Below are 16,896 nucleotides of genomic sequence, written 5' to 3'. Positions count from 1 at the left end.
TGTACATTGTGGATGACACACCCACTACTATAGCTGAGGCATATGCATCTTCAGATGCAGATGATTGGAAAGAATCTATCCAAAGTGAGATGGACTCGATTCTATCCAATGGTACGTGGGAACTCACTGAGTGACCCTATGGTTGCAAACCTGTGGGTTGTAAATGGGTGTTCAAGAAGAAGCTTAAGCCGATGGTACTATTGAGAAGTACAAGGCTCGGCTTGTGGCCAAAGGTTACACACAAAAAGAAGGCGAAGACTTTTTTGACACGTACTCACCAGTTCCTAGACTGACTACTATTCGAGCACTTCTTTCCCAGGCTGCTTCGTATGGTCTTATCGTTCATCAGATGGACGTAAAGACAGTTTTTCTGAATGGAGAGTTGGATGGGAGATTTATATGGATCAGCCTGATGGGTTTGTAGTGAAAGGTTAAGAAAGCAGGGTGTGCAAATTGTTGAAGTCTTTATATGACGTGAAACAAGCACCTAAGCAATGGTATGAGAAGTTTGACAGAACTTTAACTTCTGCGGGCTTTGTCATAAATGAAGCCGATAGATGTGTGTACTATTGCTACGGTAGGGGTGCAGGAGTTATATTGTGCTTGTATGTGGATGACATACTGATTTTTGGCACAAATATTGATGCGATCAATGAGGTCAAGTCTTTTCTATCAAAGAGTTTTGATATGAAAGATCTGGGAGAAGCTGATGTGATTATGAACATCAAGCTAATTAAGGATGAGAATGGGATTACTCTTTCGCAATCTCATTATGTGGAGAAGATTTTGAGTCGCTTTGGCTATGAGAATAGCAAGCCTTCTCCAACTGATTATGATCCCAATGTGATACTCCGTAAGAACAAGAAAATTGCGAAAGATCAGCTGAGATACTCTCGGATAATTGGTTCACTCATGTACTTAGCTAGCGCAATAAGACCCGACATATCTTTTGCTATGAGAAAATTGAGTAGGTTCATGTCCAACTCAAGTACTGATCATTGGCATGCACTTGAAAGGGTTATGCGCTATCTAGTTGGTACTATAAATTATGGGATTCACTATTCTGGGCACCCTGCCGTGCTTGAGGGATATAGTGATTCGAACTGGATATCTAATGCTGATGAGCTTTATGCCACGAGTGGGTATGTATTTATCCTTGGAGGTGGTGTAATATCATGGAGGTCTTACAAATAGACCATTTTGACGAGGTCAACCATGGAAGCAGAACTTACTGCTTTGGATACAGCCACTGTTGAGGCAGAGTGGCTGCGTGAACTCTTGATGGATTTTTCTATGGTTGAGAAACCAGTGCCGGCTATCCTTATGAACTATGACAATCAAATAGTGATAGTCAAAGTGAATAGTGCTAAGGATAATGCAAAGTCATCAAGACATGTGAAAAGACGACTGAAGTCTGTCAGGAAGATGAGAAACTCCGAAGTGATAAGTGTGACTTATATTCAAACAGACAAAAACCTGGCAGATCCCTTTACAAAAGGGCTATCACAGAATATGATAGAAAGTGCATCGAGGGAGATGGGTTTGAGACCCATATAGTTGCCATAGTAGTAACCCAACCTATGTGATCGGAGATCCCGTGAATTAGGACTTGGGAAGAACAAGCTGTTGGTTAACTGAGGAGAGTAGTTACTTTCTAAACCCTCTCTAGGAGAAGATGCAATACTCTCAGATGCTGTATGGTAGGTTGACTATATGTCTTAATGTGTTTCTGTTGGTTTGGTTAAATAAAGATGCTGTCCTACAGAGTATTCTTGAAAGAGACACCTTTATGAGCCCGACTGTTAAACATCGCAGTCTATGAGACTTGGGTAATCTCTAGTAAGCTCATGAAGAGACCAGGGAGTATGACGTATATGCTCCAACCACGGAGTAGGCTTCTGGCAGTCGTGTACTGGTTATGACTTTGAGTGAACCTTGTCCGCACCAAACTTGCAATTCAAGGCATAGTCCATTGTTCAAGTTGTGGATAAGTGTAGCTTGGAGCTCTAGGTTAGAGTTCAACTTAACAGTCCTTACTAAAACACTGGTATATCAAACAGTAGTGAGAAACAGGCAAAATCTATAAATGAGTATTTGAGATCTGGTGGGGGATTGTTAGATTTATGGGCTTGGCCCATATAAATAATTCTAATAAATCTCAAAGGCCCATTAGCGCTAAGAGGAGGTACACCATCTATTAGTCCCGTATTGCTAATGGACGAGAGTGTAGGGGGTTTGTCTCCCAATAAATACGGACCACCTCCCTCATGAAAAAGCGCACCATAAATACGTCGTCTACTGCACTCTGTTCGTACGACCACCTTCATCCCGTCTGCACCGTTTGTCTTCCCGAAGGAAAAAGCTCAGTACGTACGCTGCTGTTTAATTCAGTGTTTAATCATGTTTTCTGAGATCATGATTCTTCTGCGTTTTGCACGTCTTGCTACTAGTATGATAGGGTTATTCATGCTAGTTCTAATCATGTTCATGATTTATTTATTTCGGAATTTAATCAAACAATTATCTATTTTTCAACATAAATCATTTCAGATGTCTTTTATGAAATTATGATGGGATTAGTCAAAACTCTGTTAGAACCTTTAGCAAGTATATATGTATGAGCTAAAAAATGTGCATCATTTTACTCCTCAAGATATGGATGGATCTGGCTCTGTAATTTTGTTATGTAATAACCATTGGTTTGAACAGCATCAAGCATTTCGTAAGTTTGTTCATCAGTGTTTAATGCTTGTTATTGCCCTTGTAAGGAACATGACTCCATTAGACCATTGTTTGTGATTTTGAAGATTGTGTGACAACATAATCAATGGGACTAACAGATTTGTAAGATCGGTTTTTGGGTTCCATGGATATAATTTGAGGTGTGCAATCCACTGTAGAGATATGTCCGATTCGCCATAGGGAAACCGTAGTGAAAATCCAGAGATACACATTGGACAAGTGTCAACAAAATGCACCGGTTAAACCGACACATAGCCATCGGTCTAACCGATGGTCATCGGATAAGCCGATGCAACGGCATCGGTGCAATAAACAGTGTGTTATGAATATCAACTGAAGAACTCAATAGGCACCGGTTAAACTGACAGTAGGCAGATAGGCATCGGTGCAATCGACGTACTGTTACTCAGAGAGCAAGTCAAGCAGCAAGGAGCCAAGTCTTCAGCACCGGTTGAACAAACGGGCCCATCGGAGCAAGGCATCGGTGCAATGACGTCAGCGCTGTAGAGAAGGGGAGTAAGACTTTTTTCAGCACCGGTTGAACTGATGAAGCATCGGTGCAAACCATCGGTTTGACCAATGGTGGCTTGTCAGCTGCAAGCGTATCAAGAGTGCGCAACGGCTAGATTATTGAAGCTATTAGTGACCGGTTGAACCAATGCCATATCACCGGATGAACCAATGCCTACGCAGAAAATTGGACAACGGCTACAAATGACTAGTTCGACTTGGTGGCCTATATATATGGCATCCTTCGGCCATTTTGTTGTTGCTGGAGTTGAGGGAGACCCCATACACATTGAAGAACACCTCCAAGCCAACCAAAATACTTAGTGATCAAATCTTTAGTCCTTAGCACACCTTTCAGAGTGTTAGCACTAGGTTTAGCTCTCTCGAGAGTGTTAGAGAAGGTGTTGAACCTTGTGCGCTGGTTCTAGAGTGAACCAACTTGTATCTCGGTGTGCCGGCCATCCTTGGAGTCTTGGTGGCTCGCCGGCACGTCTTGGACCCTCCGGCTTGGTGTGGAACGGCGTCGACGATGTTATGCGGGAGAGGTGGAGACCCCATCATTTATGGAGAAGCTTCTTAGCGGAAAATGGGACACACAAAGTTTGACCTACACGAAAAACATAAGGTGTCTCGCTGTCGACATAAACAAAATAAAGTTGATGCCCTTGCACTTTGGATATCTATGCGGTGCGGCGACGCTAAGGATTAAGAGATGCGTTAAGAAACAATCTTGTGCAATTAAGCATATACTACAACACTTAAAACTGATTTCGCCAGGCTATCTGATCGTATTCGCATGTGATAGTTCTTTGAAAGTAGAATTACTGAAAACAGAGTGCTGCGGTTGTGAGATTGGTCCGGGGACCGGGCCGCGTCAGTAAGTTGGGTCGCATGTTAATGGTGACAGCCAGGCAACGTTCAAGAGCAGACATCCTACTATCGGGTATTAAAGAACGGAATGGATAAGGAAACATTTTAATACCTGCAGCTAACTGTTTGACAGCGCCCTAGTCTATTTATACCCCTGGTGCCACTACCCTGCAAGCTGCCAGGGCTCGCCAAACAGCCAAGGACATAGCAAAGACGTTGAGTGAACCAGCAAGAGAGAAATGGTGAAGGTGACGAGGTCGGAACCTGTGCTAGTGCACGCTGCCGGCGATGCCGCGGTCACAGTTACTGAAGACTACTACTTCCTCTCCAACCTCGACCAGAATGTCGACGTTCTCATGAAGACCGTCCACGTCTTCAACTCATCCAGCGAGGCGCATAGCCACAATGCGGCCACGCTTATCAGGGAATCCCTTAGCACGGTGCTCTCCTACTACTACCCCTTTGAGGGCGCCCTGGCCGTGCGCCCCGACGGGCGGCTCGCCGTGCGGAACGATCGCCGTGGTGTGCCGTTCGTCGAGGCAGCAGCCGACTACGAGCTGCGGGAGGTCACGGACGTGTCCGCGCCTTGCGCCGCCGAGGTTCTCGCGGACCTCGTGTACGTCGACATGGACAGTGAGAACGCCCTGGAGGCGCCCTTGCTGACCGTCCAGGTGACCACGTTCAGGTGCGGTGGCTTTGTCCTCGGGCTCGCCATGAACCACTGCTTGGCGGACGGCCAGTCCGCGGCGGCGTTCCTCTGCTCCTGGGCGGAGACCGCACGGGGCGTGCCCCTGTCCACCTCGCCGTACCACGATCGCACACTGCAGAGCGCCAGATCTGTCCCAACGGTTTGCTTCCCGCATGACGAATTCACAGAGATCGAGGACGTCTCCGACATCGCCGGCACATTTGGCAACATGCCCTGCGTGTATCGCTCCTTCACGTTCGACGCCGGCAAGCTGGAGAGGCTGAAGAAAGCTGCAAGCGAAGACGCCTCGGCCACCACGTGCTCGACTTTCGTCGCTCTCACGGCATTTGTTTGGGTCGCGAGGACGCGGGCCCTGAGGATGCGCCCCGAGCAGAAGAGCAAGTTGCTGTTCGCCGTAGACGGCCGGCGGCGCGTCAACCCGCCACTGCCGGACGGATTTTGGGGCAACGCCGTCGTCTTCGCATGCTGCATGTCTTACGCCAGCGACCTCCTCAGCAGGCCACTGTCAGCGGCATCCCGTTCAATCAAGGATGCCATCAGCCGTACTGACAACGCGTTCATCCGTTCCGTCGTTGACTACATTGAGCTCAACCGAGTGGCTCGCCCGTCGCTGACGGCGACGACTCTCGTCACTGCTTGGAACCGACTTGGGTTCCGAACCGCGGATTTTGGATGGGGAGAGGCCAGCCACTCTGGTCCGGCGGAGCTGCCGCATAAAGAGGTGGTCATGATTCTGCGTGGCGTGCGTGATAGCCAGAGCATGGTGCTTGTAGTTGGATTGCCTCTGCCTTGTGTGCAAGCGTTCCAAGAAATGGTAGACCAACTATAAAAATTGTGTTTCCGCTCAATGATAACCATGCACCAGCTGGGTTTATAATAAGAATCATGACTCATACTGTTGGTTCAAGAAAGAGTGGCACGTTTGTTTGGCTGAATTATTGAATGGTAATAGCGGTGTGGCCGGAAAAAAATGGTGTGTCCACGGAAGCTCGCGTGTGACCCCTCCCTTTGCGCTGCTACAAGTCCGCAGAATACATCGGATGCCAACTCAATTCAAGGCAAAAGCTCGGCTCCAAATACACACGAGACTCAGCTCCTTCCCAGCGTAGCTCGGCTCCATTAGAGCATCGACTCATCTCTCCCCATCTGACGCCCGCCGCGTCCACGCTCCCGCCGGTGCCCCGTCCCCGTGCTCCCGAGCCCCTGCTACAACCCACCATGCCTCCACACGCGGATGCCCCACCCGCGGCCGGCAGCCCCTGCCACCTCGCCGCCCGGTCGCCTCCCTTCAGGCGCTATCGGGATGAAATTGACTAATCGAGTGCTTCTTGGGCTTAATTCGTTCCTTCTCTGTTTCTGAACCCATGTCGTCGTCCAAAGTCTGTAAAGTCGATCTCATGTCTACCATTGCTTCAGTTCCATTCTTGTAGCAACGAATTGCAAAGCGAACTATATGCGATGTTCATGCTTTCGGTATCTAATCGGCACTAATCTGAACTATGAAACATTGTGAAATGGAGTGATGTATGAATTTCGGTTTTAACATGATAAAAACTCTTGTTTGTTGATACTGATTTCACACTGTGTGCATGAACCTTGACGCTGCAGGAATCGGGACCATGTACGAAAAGGATTCTGCCAGAACAGCAAAAAGATGAACTGGGATTCTGGAATGATGATCTCACAGTGTGTGTTGTGCTATCGCTCGATGGCCGGGTAGGGCTTCGCCGTGACGTGATCGGGACATGACACCTTCGGATACGGCCATTAATTATAAAGTGAGCTGTTTTGAATGAATTTATCATGTGGATTTTAGAATAAATTACTACCTAATGATTTAATTATTGTTAGGAACCATGGAGAGATGAGAAAGATATTGGGGAGGAGTTTGGAGGCTTGGTGGACTGGCAAGGGCATTCAAACCGAGTTGGAGGCCCAATCCAAGTCGAGCTCAAGTCTATCCAGGAGCAGCGTGTACTGAAATCGACGCCCAGGTAGCATATGGGCTCATATTTGGACATTCAAGATATGTACAGAAAGCTAGAAAGCTAACGAGAAGACCTTTCCAATGGCCCTGGTTTAAGGCCCAAATTCTTCTGGATTAGACGACAAACGCCTGAACAAGTTGACGTACAGAATCTATCCCGGTGCTACGACGCTGTCTTTTGATCTTTGGGCCTTGTATTGTGTTGGAACCCATTAAGGGTGCGTCCAGGAGGTCTTGTACGACCGTAGAGTGTTCATAAACAACAGCTGCTATACTTTTAGGGTTTGGGTTTTGCTTAGATTAATCTGTCAAGAATAGTTTCGCCATCATCAGTTTGTGAGACCTCAACTTCGTGAAATTATTCATCTGCAAATTGGTTGCGTTCTTTCTCGTTCTTGCTTTTGTTCTTCGACTCACAGGTAATGATTAGCCTTCGTGTCGAGGTCAACCGGGCAGCGTACGGTTGATAACTAAGAGATGATGTAGTGCTTCGATTGCTGGCTCGGGACTTGTTGATCGGAAGTCTGATCATTTGTGTCGTGTTGTCGACAAATCAATAATTATCCGGCACCATCACGTCCCCATCATTTGATAATCAGAGCTTCAAGTGTACCATCAGGTTCGCAGTTATCCCTTAGTTCGAGAGTTTTTGCCTTCATCCCATAGTCCACTGTGATATTTGTTTCCATCTGTTCCATAGGCTTTGCGTATGTTAGTTTTAGAGTCCGTAGTCTTGAATTTGTGTCTTAGGTCAAGGTCTTGTTGCTGGTTTAGATTGTGTTCTTTGCTCACTTGTGTCAAGCCCCCCACTCGCCGCTATCTCATATCATCATAGTTTTACATCTTGTGACCACATAGAACCCTGATTCAGACTGCCTTCATCAAAATAGTCATAACTTTTGCATCCGAACTTGAACAGGGCAAATTTTATGTCTACAGAGAATGTCAGAAAATTTTAGATCTGTTTCGTCCTAGCAAGGCTAGGTTCGCAAAAATTAGAATTGTGAAATTTGATCAGAAAAATCAAGCTTCTGGGCGCACAAGTTTTGGCATACTTTTCATAGAACAATGCAGATTTTGTATAGTTAAAATTTTTTGTGGTTTGTTCTTCTCTGCTCCATGCTGAGAAAAAATATCAAAAGAACAAAAGAAAAAGAAAGAAACAAATACTGAATCAAAAAAAGAAAAGAGGAGCACATAAGAAACACATAGTAGCTCTGTTATTTGTGGTGCCTTTTACCTTGTTCTTGTCCGTTGCTTCCTTTCATACTTGTTTTTCTTTCACACTTGTTTCACTCTCTTGTTCATCATAATTGGTGTTAGGAACATGTATAGGCCAGCAGCTAGGCAAGTGCTTTGGACATTTATTCAACATTGCTATCTATTTCTGAACTGTGTGCCAAATACATATATATTGTTGCCTTCCCAAGGTCCACATATCTCTCTAGTTTCTGCAAGAATTTGAGCTTTGCAATCATTGTGCCACTCTCTCAAGGTAAGAACCAGCCTCGGTTTTCCATCCTATGCTTTGTGGTGGTAAGAACCTTGTAAGAGCCTGGTAAGACATTCATTTTGCTAACTTGACAGGCACCATGATCCACTTTCATAGTATTTGATAGGGATAATCCTTTGTTGTCCTTTCTCCTATTAATAACCTTTTGCAGGACAACATGAGTAATGTAGCTCAATAAGTGTTCAGTTTACAGAGGGAGAAGGCAGAAAAAAATTAATGCAACAATTTATTCTAGACTTACTTTGTTGTGAGGAATCGACGTTGTCATGTCATCATTGACAGTGATAGCAGCCGTAACATTGCAAGTTTGGAGTTGGTCGAAAAGCTTTGCTTGAACACACAGCCACATCTATGTCCATACTACACCCAATCGGTAAATTCTTGCAACAATATAATGGCAGATAAAATTGCACCCATTGAATTTTTTATTGGTACTTATAAGGATAGTGCAGAATTTGACATAATACCTATGCAATCTTGTCATTTGTTGTTTCGCCAGCCTTGGATATCTGAAAATAATGTTGTGCACATACAATTGCTAATAAATATTCTTTCAAATACAATGGTAGAAAAATTACTCTCATACATATGAATGTCACTGAAATTTTAGAAGCTGATGTTGAAAGGGCTGAGAGAAGAAAGAGTGAACCATTTAACATCTAAATCTGAATTGTTACAAGATAATTTTGTCTTGCCTCCTGTTGGAACTAACATCTTGCAGCCTATACATAAAGAAGAGGACAGCAATTTGTATGTGAAAGAGAAAGAACAGGTAATTGTCTGAAGTAAGATCTCTCTTGATGTGCTGAATTTATCCACCAATGATGCTAGTAAAGCTATACTAGAACCATCTATGGCTGTTAATTTGTCAAATGATGAATGTTTTATTGATCTTCGTGATAAAAGAAGAGTTGTGTGACAGTTTTGAAAATAAGAAATTGCTTCCTATTGCCACTAAAAAGATGAACTGAAATTATTGTCTTCTTTAAATACTCTGGGTTATATAGAATTCGATACTTTGTGTGCTCTAAGTAATTTGAAGGAGAAATTTGTATGCGCTGAATTGCCATGGTTACATAGATGTACGTATCACTTTATTAGCAAATATAATTGTAAAGGAGACTGCATGGTACATTGAGTTTATATTTGTTCAAATCTGAAACCTCCTTTGATTGTGCAACAATGTGATCAAGTAGAGGGCTGCAATACCACTAATCCTGTCATATCAAGTTTCCCTAATTTTGTTTTTAAAAAAATAGATAAGTCACAAGAAGGAGAGAACTCTTGATTCCATACTACTACATATCCTCCAACTAAGATCAAATTGAGGGGAGTTTGCTATCAAGAAGGAGAGGATGATGAGGATATGACGCCTTCGGATACAACCACTGATTATATAAAGGTGAGCTCGTTCCAAATGAATTTATCATGTGGATGTCAGAATAATTACTATCTAATGATATAATTATTGATAGGAACCATGGAGATGATGAGATGGATGTTGGGGAGGAGTTTGGAGGCTTGGTAGACCAGCAAGGGCATCCAAACCGAGTTGGAGGCCTAATCCAAGTTGAGCTCAAGTCTGCCTCGGAGTCCAGGAGCAGCGTGTACTGAAATTGATGCCCAGGTAGCATATGGGCTTGGATTTGGACATTCAAGATATGTACGGAAAGCTAACGAGAAGACCATTATAATGGCTCTAGGTTGAGGGCCAAATTCATCCGGAGCCGACGGCAATCATCCTAACAAGTTGACATATAGAATCTATCCCGAGGCAGTGATGTTGTCTTTTGATCTTTGGGCCTTGTATCGTGTTGGAACCCATTATGGGTGCTTTTAGGGGGTCTTGCATGACCCTAGAGTCTCAATAAATAGTAGCCGTCATACTTTTAGGATTTGAGTTTTGCTTAGATTAATCTATTAAGAATAGTTTCGTCGTCATCTGTTTGTGAGACCCCAACTTTGTGACATTAATCTTTCTTATGCAAATTGGTTGCGTTCATTCTCGTTCTTGCTTGTGTTCTTCGATTCGCTAGCAAGGATTAGCCTTCATGATGAGGTCAACCAGGCAGTGGATGGTTGATAACTAAGAGACAACATGGTGCTTCGATTGCGGGCTCGGGTCTTGTTGATCGGAAGGCGGATCGCTTGTCGACAAATCAATAGTTATCCTCCTGACGGAAGATCGGGCACCCTCACGTACCCAATATTTGGTAATCAGAGCTTCAGGTATACCATCAGGTTCGTAGTTGTCCCTTAGTTTGAGAGTTTTGCCTTCATCCCATAGTCCACCGCCATATTTGTTTCCTGTCATAGAACCATTCATGCCATAGCCTTTGCATATTGCAGTTTCAGAGTCCGTAGTCTTGAATTTGCAAAATTAGCACTGAGGGCGGGAAACCTGAAACAGACCGAGTTCCCGAAAGGCGAACCCGACTCTCTGTATCATCGTGATAGTCCCTGGATCAGGCATAACTCACATTACAACATCACATACAGAACTCATTTCAATCGAATATCACAGACATAACTCACGTTACAATATCACATGGATTATTTATTACATAATCCGAAGGATTGTAGTACGAATCTCAGAGTACAAGCCCCTTGGGCTAAAAGAAAACAAATAGAAAGCGGAAACGATAGCTAGTCTTCTAGGTAATCTTCGTCTTCACGAATCCTCTCCACAGGCAGCTCGGAGTGTAGCTCGGGCTATCCTTCACATCTCCTTCCGTTGTCGTCCTGTTGACTCCCTCACTCGGATCTTGCATCTATCAAGCTATCCCCAAGGATGGGATAGGTTCACATCACCATCCATATGCAAGCTTTATGTGGATGCAAACGGTAAAGAATAATGCCAAGGATAGGCTATGTTTTCCTATGCAAGCAAAATATATATAAGTCATCCAAAATACCTTTCAACACGGGCAGCTCCGGCATCCCGGACTCCCGGTCTCCTATCTTCCACTACATCTATCTCATCCCTGTTTCGGTGCGGGAACTCCCTCTCCCCGCACCTCAGCTGCTATCCGAGCAGGAAAAGTGGTACTAGAGGGAGGTAGAAAAGTATATGTGGTTCTAACTACATTTGTGGGGCCAGATCCAGAGTTGTACATGACCGAGTACGCGGCTATACATATAGTTTTCACCCTGCAGGGGTTGTACACCTGTACCCACTCGCCACGAATCCAGCCAGGAGCGACCCGACCTTCTCTGAGGCACCAGTCAACGATACTATTGGCTACGGCACCATCCTACTCCCGGTTTGGGGCGCGTCCTCCCGCAGAAGGTCGCCCGGGGCTATGAAGCTATCTAGAATGGAATCTCCATGGATTCTGCGATCGGGGGTGATAGGGTCTTGCCCTCTCCCCCTGACACTAAAACACTATCCTCCTGCAGTAATGGTGCCGTGCATAGCTAGCTCGGAATGGGTCCCCCCTCATAAAGGATAAGTGGTGTGCACGTTTGATATAGTTCCGTCACTAGGGCCACAAAGTCAAGTCCTTCATCCAGCTGAGGCGAGCATCTTCATCCGAGTTAGCATTCCGTCAACATGGTTTGCAATTGATACCCATCACAAGTATCGGCTTCTCAACTACTCTACTAAAGTTCCCGCCGGAACAGTCTGGCACCCGCCACAGGTGCTCGTCACCCATCACAGGTGCTCACAGGATCATGACCAACAAACAATCCCAGCTCCCGATCCAAAGATCAGGGAAAGGGTCCGCTCGCCCCCACTATAACCTAATCACCAACTCCCATATATATGGAGGCAACTTCCAGCAAGGACTATCACATCATATATTCCCATACCCCCAAATCTCACCCATAGTAGCAATAGCATACAACAATCACATCTAAGTATGGGAATCAAGGAATATGATAAATAAATGGCCATGCAAGCTCATCTCATCACACTCAATTTGGGAGCGTAGCGTATCTAGAAAGCAATGCCTAATAGGTATTCAATCGCGGACGGGCGTGATCCTGATAGGTCTTCGTAGTCTTTTTGGTCCTCCGAGGGCTTCTGGTCTCTGGGTACGTCCTTCTGGGTCCTCCGGGTGTCGGGGTAGTCCTTCAGGATCTTCTGGTCGTCCGGGACGGTCAACTCCTCCACGTTAGGACCTAATTGTAATTACATATAAATACAGGGGCCAAAGTGCAAGAATGCACAAAACAGGCTCAAATAAGATTCAACTCACAACAAAACCTATTCTATCGTGTAGATCATGATTTTAGAAGAATTATGAAACTGGTTTCATATTTTTCGGAGCCCCGGTTGAATTACTATGATTTTTCTAAGATTAAACCATTTTTTGGAATTAATAAATGATTATCGAAAAAGAAAAAACATAGAGGTGACACGTGGCAACACCAGAGCGTGCCACGTGGCATGATGATGTCAGCATGATGTCATCATGACGTCACCTAGAGGTCAACTCTGCTGACGTCAGCAGTGGGCCCTACTGACGTCAGTGTTGACCAAGTCAACATTGACCGTTGACTGGTCAACCGAGTCAGTGGGGTCTGCGAGTCAGTGGGTCCTACTGGTCAGCCTCACATTAGACACTTACAAGTAGGGCCCGTGCACTAGGTTAAATCAGAAAAAGGAAAGGGTTTAAGGTTTATTGGGTCGGAAAAGAGTGGGCCGGCTCAGGTGAGAGCTCACGGGCCGGCTCGGGCTGGCGGGACGGCTCGGCCTATGGCTTGCAGGCTGGCTCCGTCGTTGGCTCAGGTAAAAAAGGAGCTGGCTCGGCCTGGCTTCCAGTTTTGGGCCGGCTCGGGCTTCTTGGACTGAAGGCGGCCCGGTTATTCTCCTTATTTTCCTTTTCTCCTCCTCCCTTTGGCCGACGGGGCTGGCCCACATATCGGTGCCTCGCCTCTTTCCTCCTCTCTGTTTCCTCCTCTACTTCCTTCCACCGGTGGGTGAGTTCGTCGGGCTTCGGCAAGGCAGGTCCGCGGCGGCGGGGCTGCTCCGGGTCGTCGGCGGGGTGGAGTAGAGGCGGCGAAGCGGTCCGGCGGAGGCGGCTCGCGCGCGCGGAGCGTCCACAGCGGCGGTGGTCTGCTCTGACGGGGCTCATCCCCCCTCGGGTTGGTCGCGCGGCGGCACGGCGGGACTCCGTCGGTGGCTTGGCCGGGTGCTGTGCAGGATAAAAGGCAGGGCTAGCATATGTCGCGAACGCGACGGCGGTGCGTCTTGGTCGTGCGCGCGCGGGGCTTGGAACTCCTAGTCCGCGGCTATGCGGCGGGTTCCTTGGCGGGGTCACAGTGGCGATGGGGCATGGGTCCGGTCCGAGTGCGCGCTCGCGCTGCGGCGTCGGCGAGGCGGCTCATGATGGCAACGGCGAACCTGGGGTCAAGGCGGAGGTCGAAAAGCAGGGAAACGTTGCGGGCTTGGTGGCGGCGGCTCTGTCCTCCATGGCCGTCGTCGTCTCCTTCTTCCTTGGCTCCGGGTCTTCTTGGGCGGCGACCAGCGACGTTGGGCTTCCCCCTCTTCAAGGCGGCGACTTGGCTCCATCCGTGGTGGCGGAGCGGGGGCTCGTCGGCGGCTGACCGGCTACGGCGAGGTCGGTGCGTGTGCGGTATGCGTGCTCATGTGGCGTGTCCACGACGTCGCAGCGTGGACATGGCCACGGTGCGACGGCGACGAGGGCAGGTCTAGGCTGGGTAAAGGTGTGGCTTTGAGGGCTGCGTGTGCGAAGCAGGGCAGGCTGAGGCGTGCTCGGGTCGGTGGGGTGCACGCGCGGCTAGGGCCAAGGCGTTGTCGACGGCCATTAATGACCAATTTTGACCGTCAACTCCTGCACAGAAGGGAACCACAAAGTGGAATAAATGCTAGCATAGGGTTTATTTATTAACAAATTCCACATTTGGTGCTTGAGAATGTGTGCAGGTGGTTTTGAACTAATTTTGCAGGTTTCAAGCACACTTTGGCTCGACATAAATCGTAGAAATTATCAGAGCACCGATTCAGGCTCAAATGGACCAAGTGTAGCCCAAGAACCCAGTTCGACCACTCAAGACAGGCCAAGCCCAATTGGGTTAAGACAAGGAGGCCCAGGACAGCCTGCTAGATGAAGCTGGGGGCGGTTGGCCCACCTGGCAGGCCGGCCGACCTACTGGTCGGCCGACCACGCCCATGGACCCACCGTCTCAGCTTCGACACCTGGCGCCTCCCTGTTGGTTGCTTAAGTCGGTTCCAGGTGCTTCAGCCCATGGCTCCCTCCTATAAATACAAGGGGGAGGGGGTAGAGGAATGGACACACACACACACATCACACCTTCTCAACTCACCTTCCTCCTTTGGAGCTTGAGGCCTTCATCCTAGATGCTTAGGTAGACAAGGAGGTGTAGAAGAAGAGGAGGAGAGTGAGGAGGAGTCAGGGGAAGTGCCGGGTCTGTCGGCACTCTTCTCCGATTATACCTCGACGGATGCTTATTCGGTTGTAAGTGTTCGAGACTTTCTTTGTTTGTTTATTTGGAATTAGAGTTTAGATCGCAAGTTATCATCTCTGCCTTATATTAGTTGATGTGTATGCTAGCGAGTAGCATTTGATCTTAGCTTAAGACCCCGGATAGAAAAGGGTAGTCTTGGCCAGGGCTAAGGTTAGTAGGGAAAGGTGTAGACGTGGTGCCTAGGCAAGACTATACCACTAAGTTGTCTGATAGTCCCACGGTTTGTAGAGGTAGCCGGCAGGTGGTGATAGCCCTGTTCGAGCCTTTTAGTAATCCTCCACGTTCGGATATCAGATAGAGCACATATTGGAACTACCGGTTTGCATAAGTCGGTCGATACCTTTAGCTCGAAGTATAATGCCGACGTGATCTCTTCTTCTAGGCACAAATTCTAGATATAGGAAGTCCTCTCTTCTGTCTTCTCCACACTGGCGTGTGTGTCCTTTGATGAGCCTGAACCTGTAGATAGCGTACTCACATTCCTCAGTGGATACGATACCATAGAATACTATTGGGTGAAAGTTACAGCGGTATCCATGCACTTGCGGATTTTATTCGTGATGTTGCAAAATACCAACAGGCGTGTCCTTTGTTCCGGCGGCGAGCGGTGCAAGCATGTGTGCTGGAGTGCGTCCAGGGCGTCGTGAGGGCCAAAGGCCGTGCTTGCGTGCACACGGGCATGCGCGCGTGTGGACTCAATGCCGTGACGTCGCGACACGACGACGACGGCGGGGCACGGCGAGGGTACGGTTCCAGGGCGGTGAGGCTCAGATCAATGATGCACAGGCAGGCAACTCGAGGGAAGGCAGGGGTTGGTGGCACCTACCGGCGGGCTCGAGTAGGATGGGCTTGGAGCGGTGGTGAGGCGCGACCGTGAAGAGGCGAAGCAGTGCAGGCAGAGTGGCTATGTTGAGGTCAGCGTTCAGGGCGCAGGCTTGACGGCGATGTTCCTCTGGCGGCGGCGACGGTCCTTCTCCGCCCTGGCCTCCTCCTCCTTCCTCCTTCCGGCGCTCGGCTCCTTCTCCTCTCCTATTCCTCCTTCTGGTGGCGGCGGATGGGGAAAGGAAGGGCTAGGGTTCAAGAGGGCGGCGTCTGGGGTTTTATAGGCAGCATGGCTAGGGTTTGGGTCCGGAGCGGGGCGCTCCCAAGGCACGGACGCCGGGGATTGCCGACGGCAGCTGGGGTGCACGGGGGGGGGGGGGGTGCTACGTGGCGGACATCCCACGGTCGGATGCTCGCAGCGCTAGGGTTCCAAGCACGTGCAAAGGCGGTCAAGAGTGGGTGGCTGACAGCGGGAGGCGCGCGACAGGCGGTGACGCGAGCAGGCAGCGCCGGCATGAGAGGCGAAGGGCACGGGCGGTCAAAAGCGGAAAATGCAGAGCAGAGAGGGAGCGCAGAGCGGGCGGCCAAAAGGGAGGGGCGGAGCATTGCGGCAGAGGAGAGGAATCAGTGTTGCCGATTTGGGGAAGAAAGGGAAGCAGTTTCCCTGGCAGGCGGGCCCGGGATTGCAGTGGCTCGCGGAGAGGAGGGCGCGGTTGCGGAGCTGGGCTGGTGGAGTGGCCACGTGTGCCGTGGGCGAGCTGGGCCACGCGCGCATTATCGGGCGGGGGCGCGCGTGTAGAGTAGGCCAGGCGGGTTGGGCTGGAGGCGGATCGGGCCGGAGAGGCTGGCTTAGGTTCACAGGCCAGTTTGGGCTGGCCGTGTTAGCTCTGGGCTGGACCAAGTAGGGGCCGGACTGGTTAGGGTTGGGACTCGGGTTTGGTTTGGGTTGCGGGCCACAATGGGTTAGGTTAGCAGGTTAGGGTTAGAGATGGTTAGTGGTTTGGATTTAATTTGAATGGCCTAATTCAAATTAAATCCCACACAAGTGTTAGCGTTTGAAATTAAATTGAGGGGCACACCTCGATTTAATTTCCACACAAGATCACACAATAAAGTAAATCCAAATCCAATTCGGTTAAACAAGGTAGATCCAAATAAAACCAATTAACTCCGAATATTCTCACACTAGCAATTAATAACCTTAATTATATTAGAAATTTTTAATTACTAGGATTTTTTAGGAGGCAGAAATCCTACTTAAGTTGAGATTTACAGCATTGCCACAAA

General features: G+C 48.1%; 1 protein-coding gene across 1 annotated transcript; it reads left to right on the top strand.

Annotated features, from left to right (window-relative positions):
* The first annotated feature begins 4,361 nt into the window (after positions 1–4,361).
* Positions 4,362–5,660, top strand: LOC120647969 (omega-hydroxypalmitate O-feruloyl transferase-like). Its single transcript, XM_039924763.1, has one exon. It carries the CDS (start codon positions 4,362–4,364, stop codon positions 5,658–5,660), a length of 1,299 nt encoding a protein of 432 aa, XP_039780697.1.
* Positions 5,661–16,896: the final 11,236 nt, after the last annotated feature.

This window comes from Panicum virgatum, chromosome 9K, assembly GCF_016808335.1.
Source record: "Panicum virgatum strain AP13 chromosome 9K, P.virgatum_v5, whole genome shotgun sequence".
NCBI lineage: Eukaryota > Viridiplantae > Streptophyta > Magnoliopsida > Poales > Poaceae > Panicum > Panicum virgatum.
The sequence above is the reverse complement of the archived record's forward strand: the minus strand, read 5'-3'. Positions and strand labels throughout refer to the sequence as shown.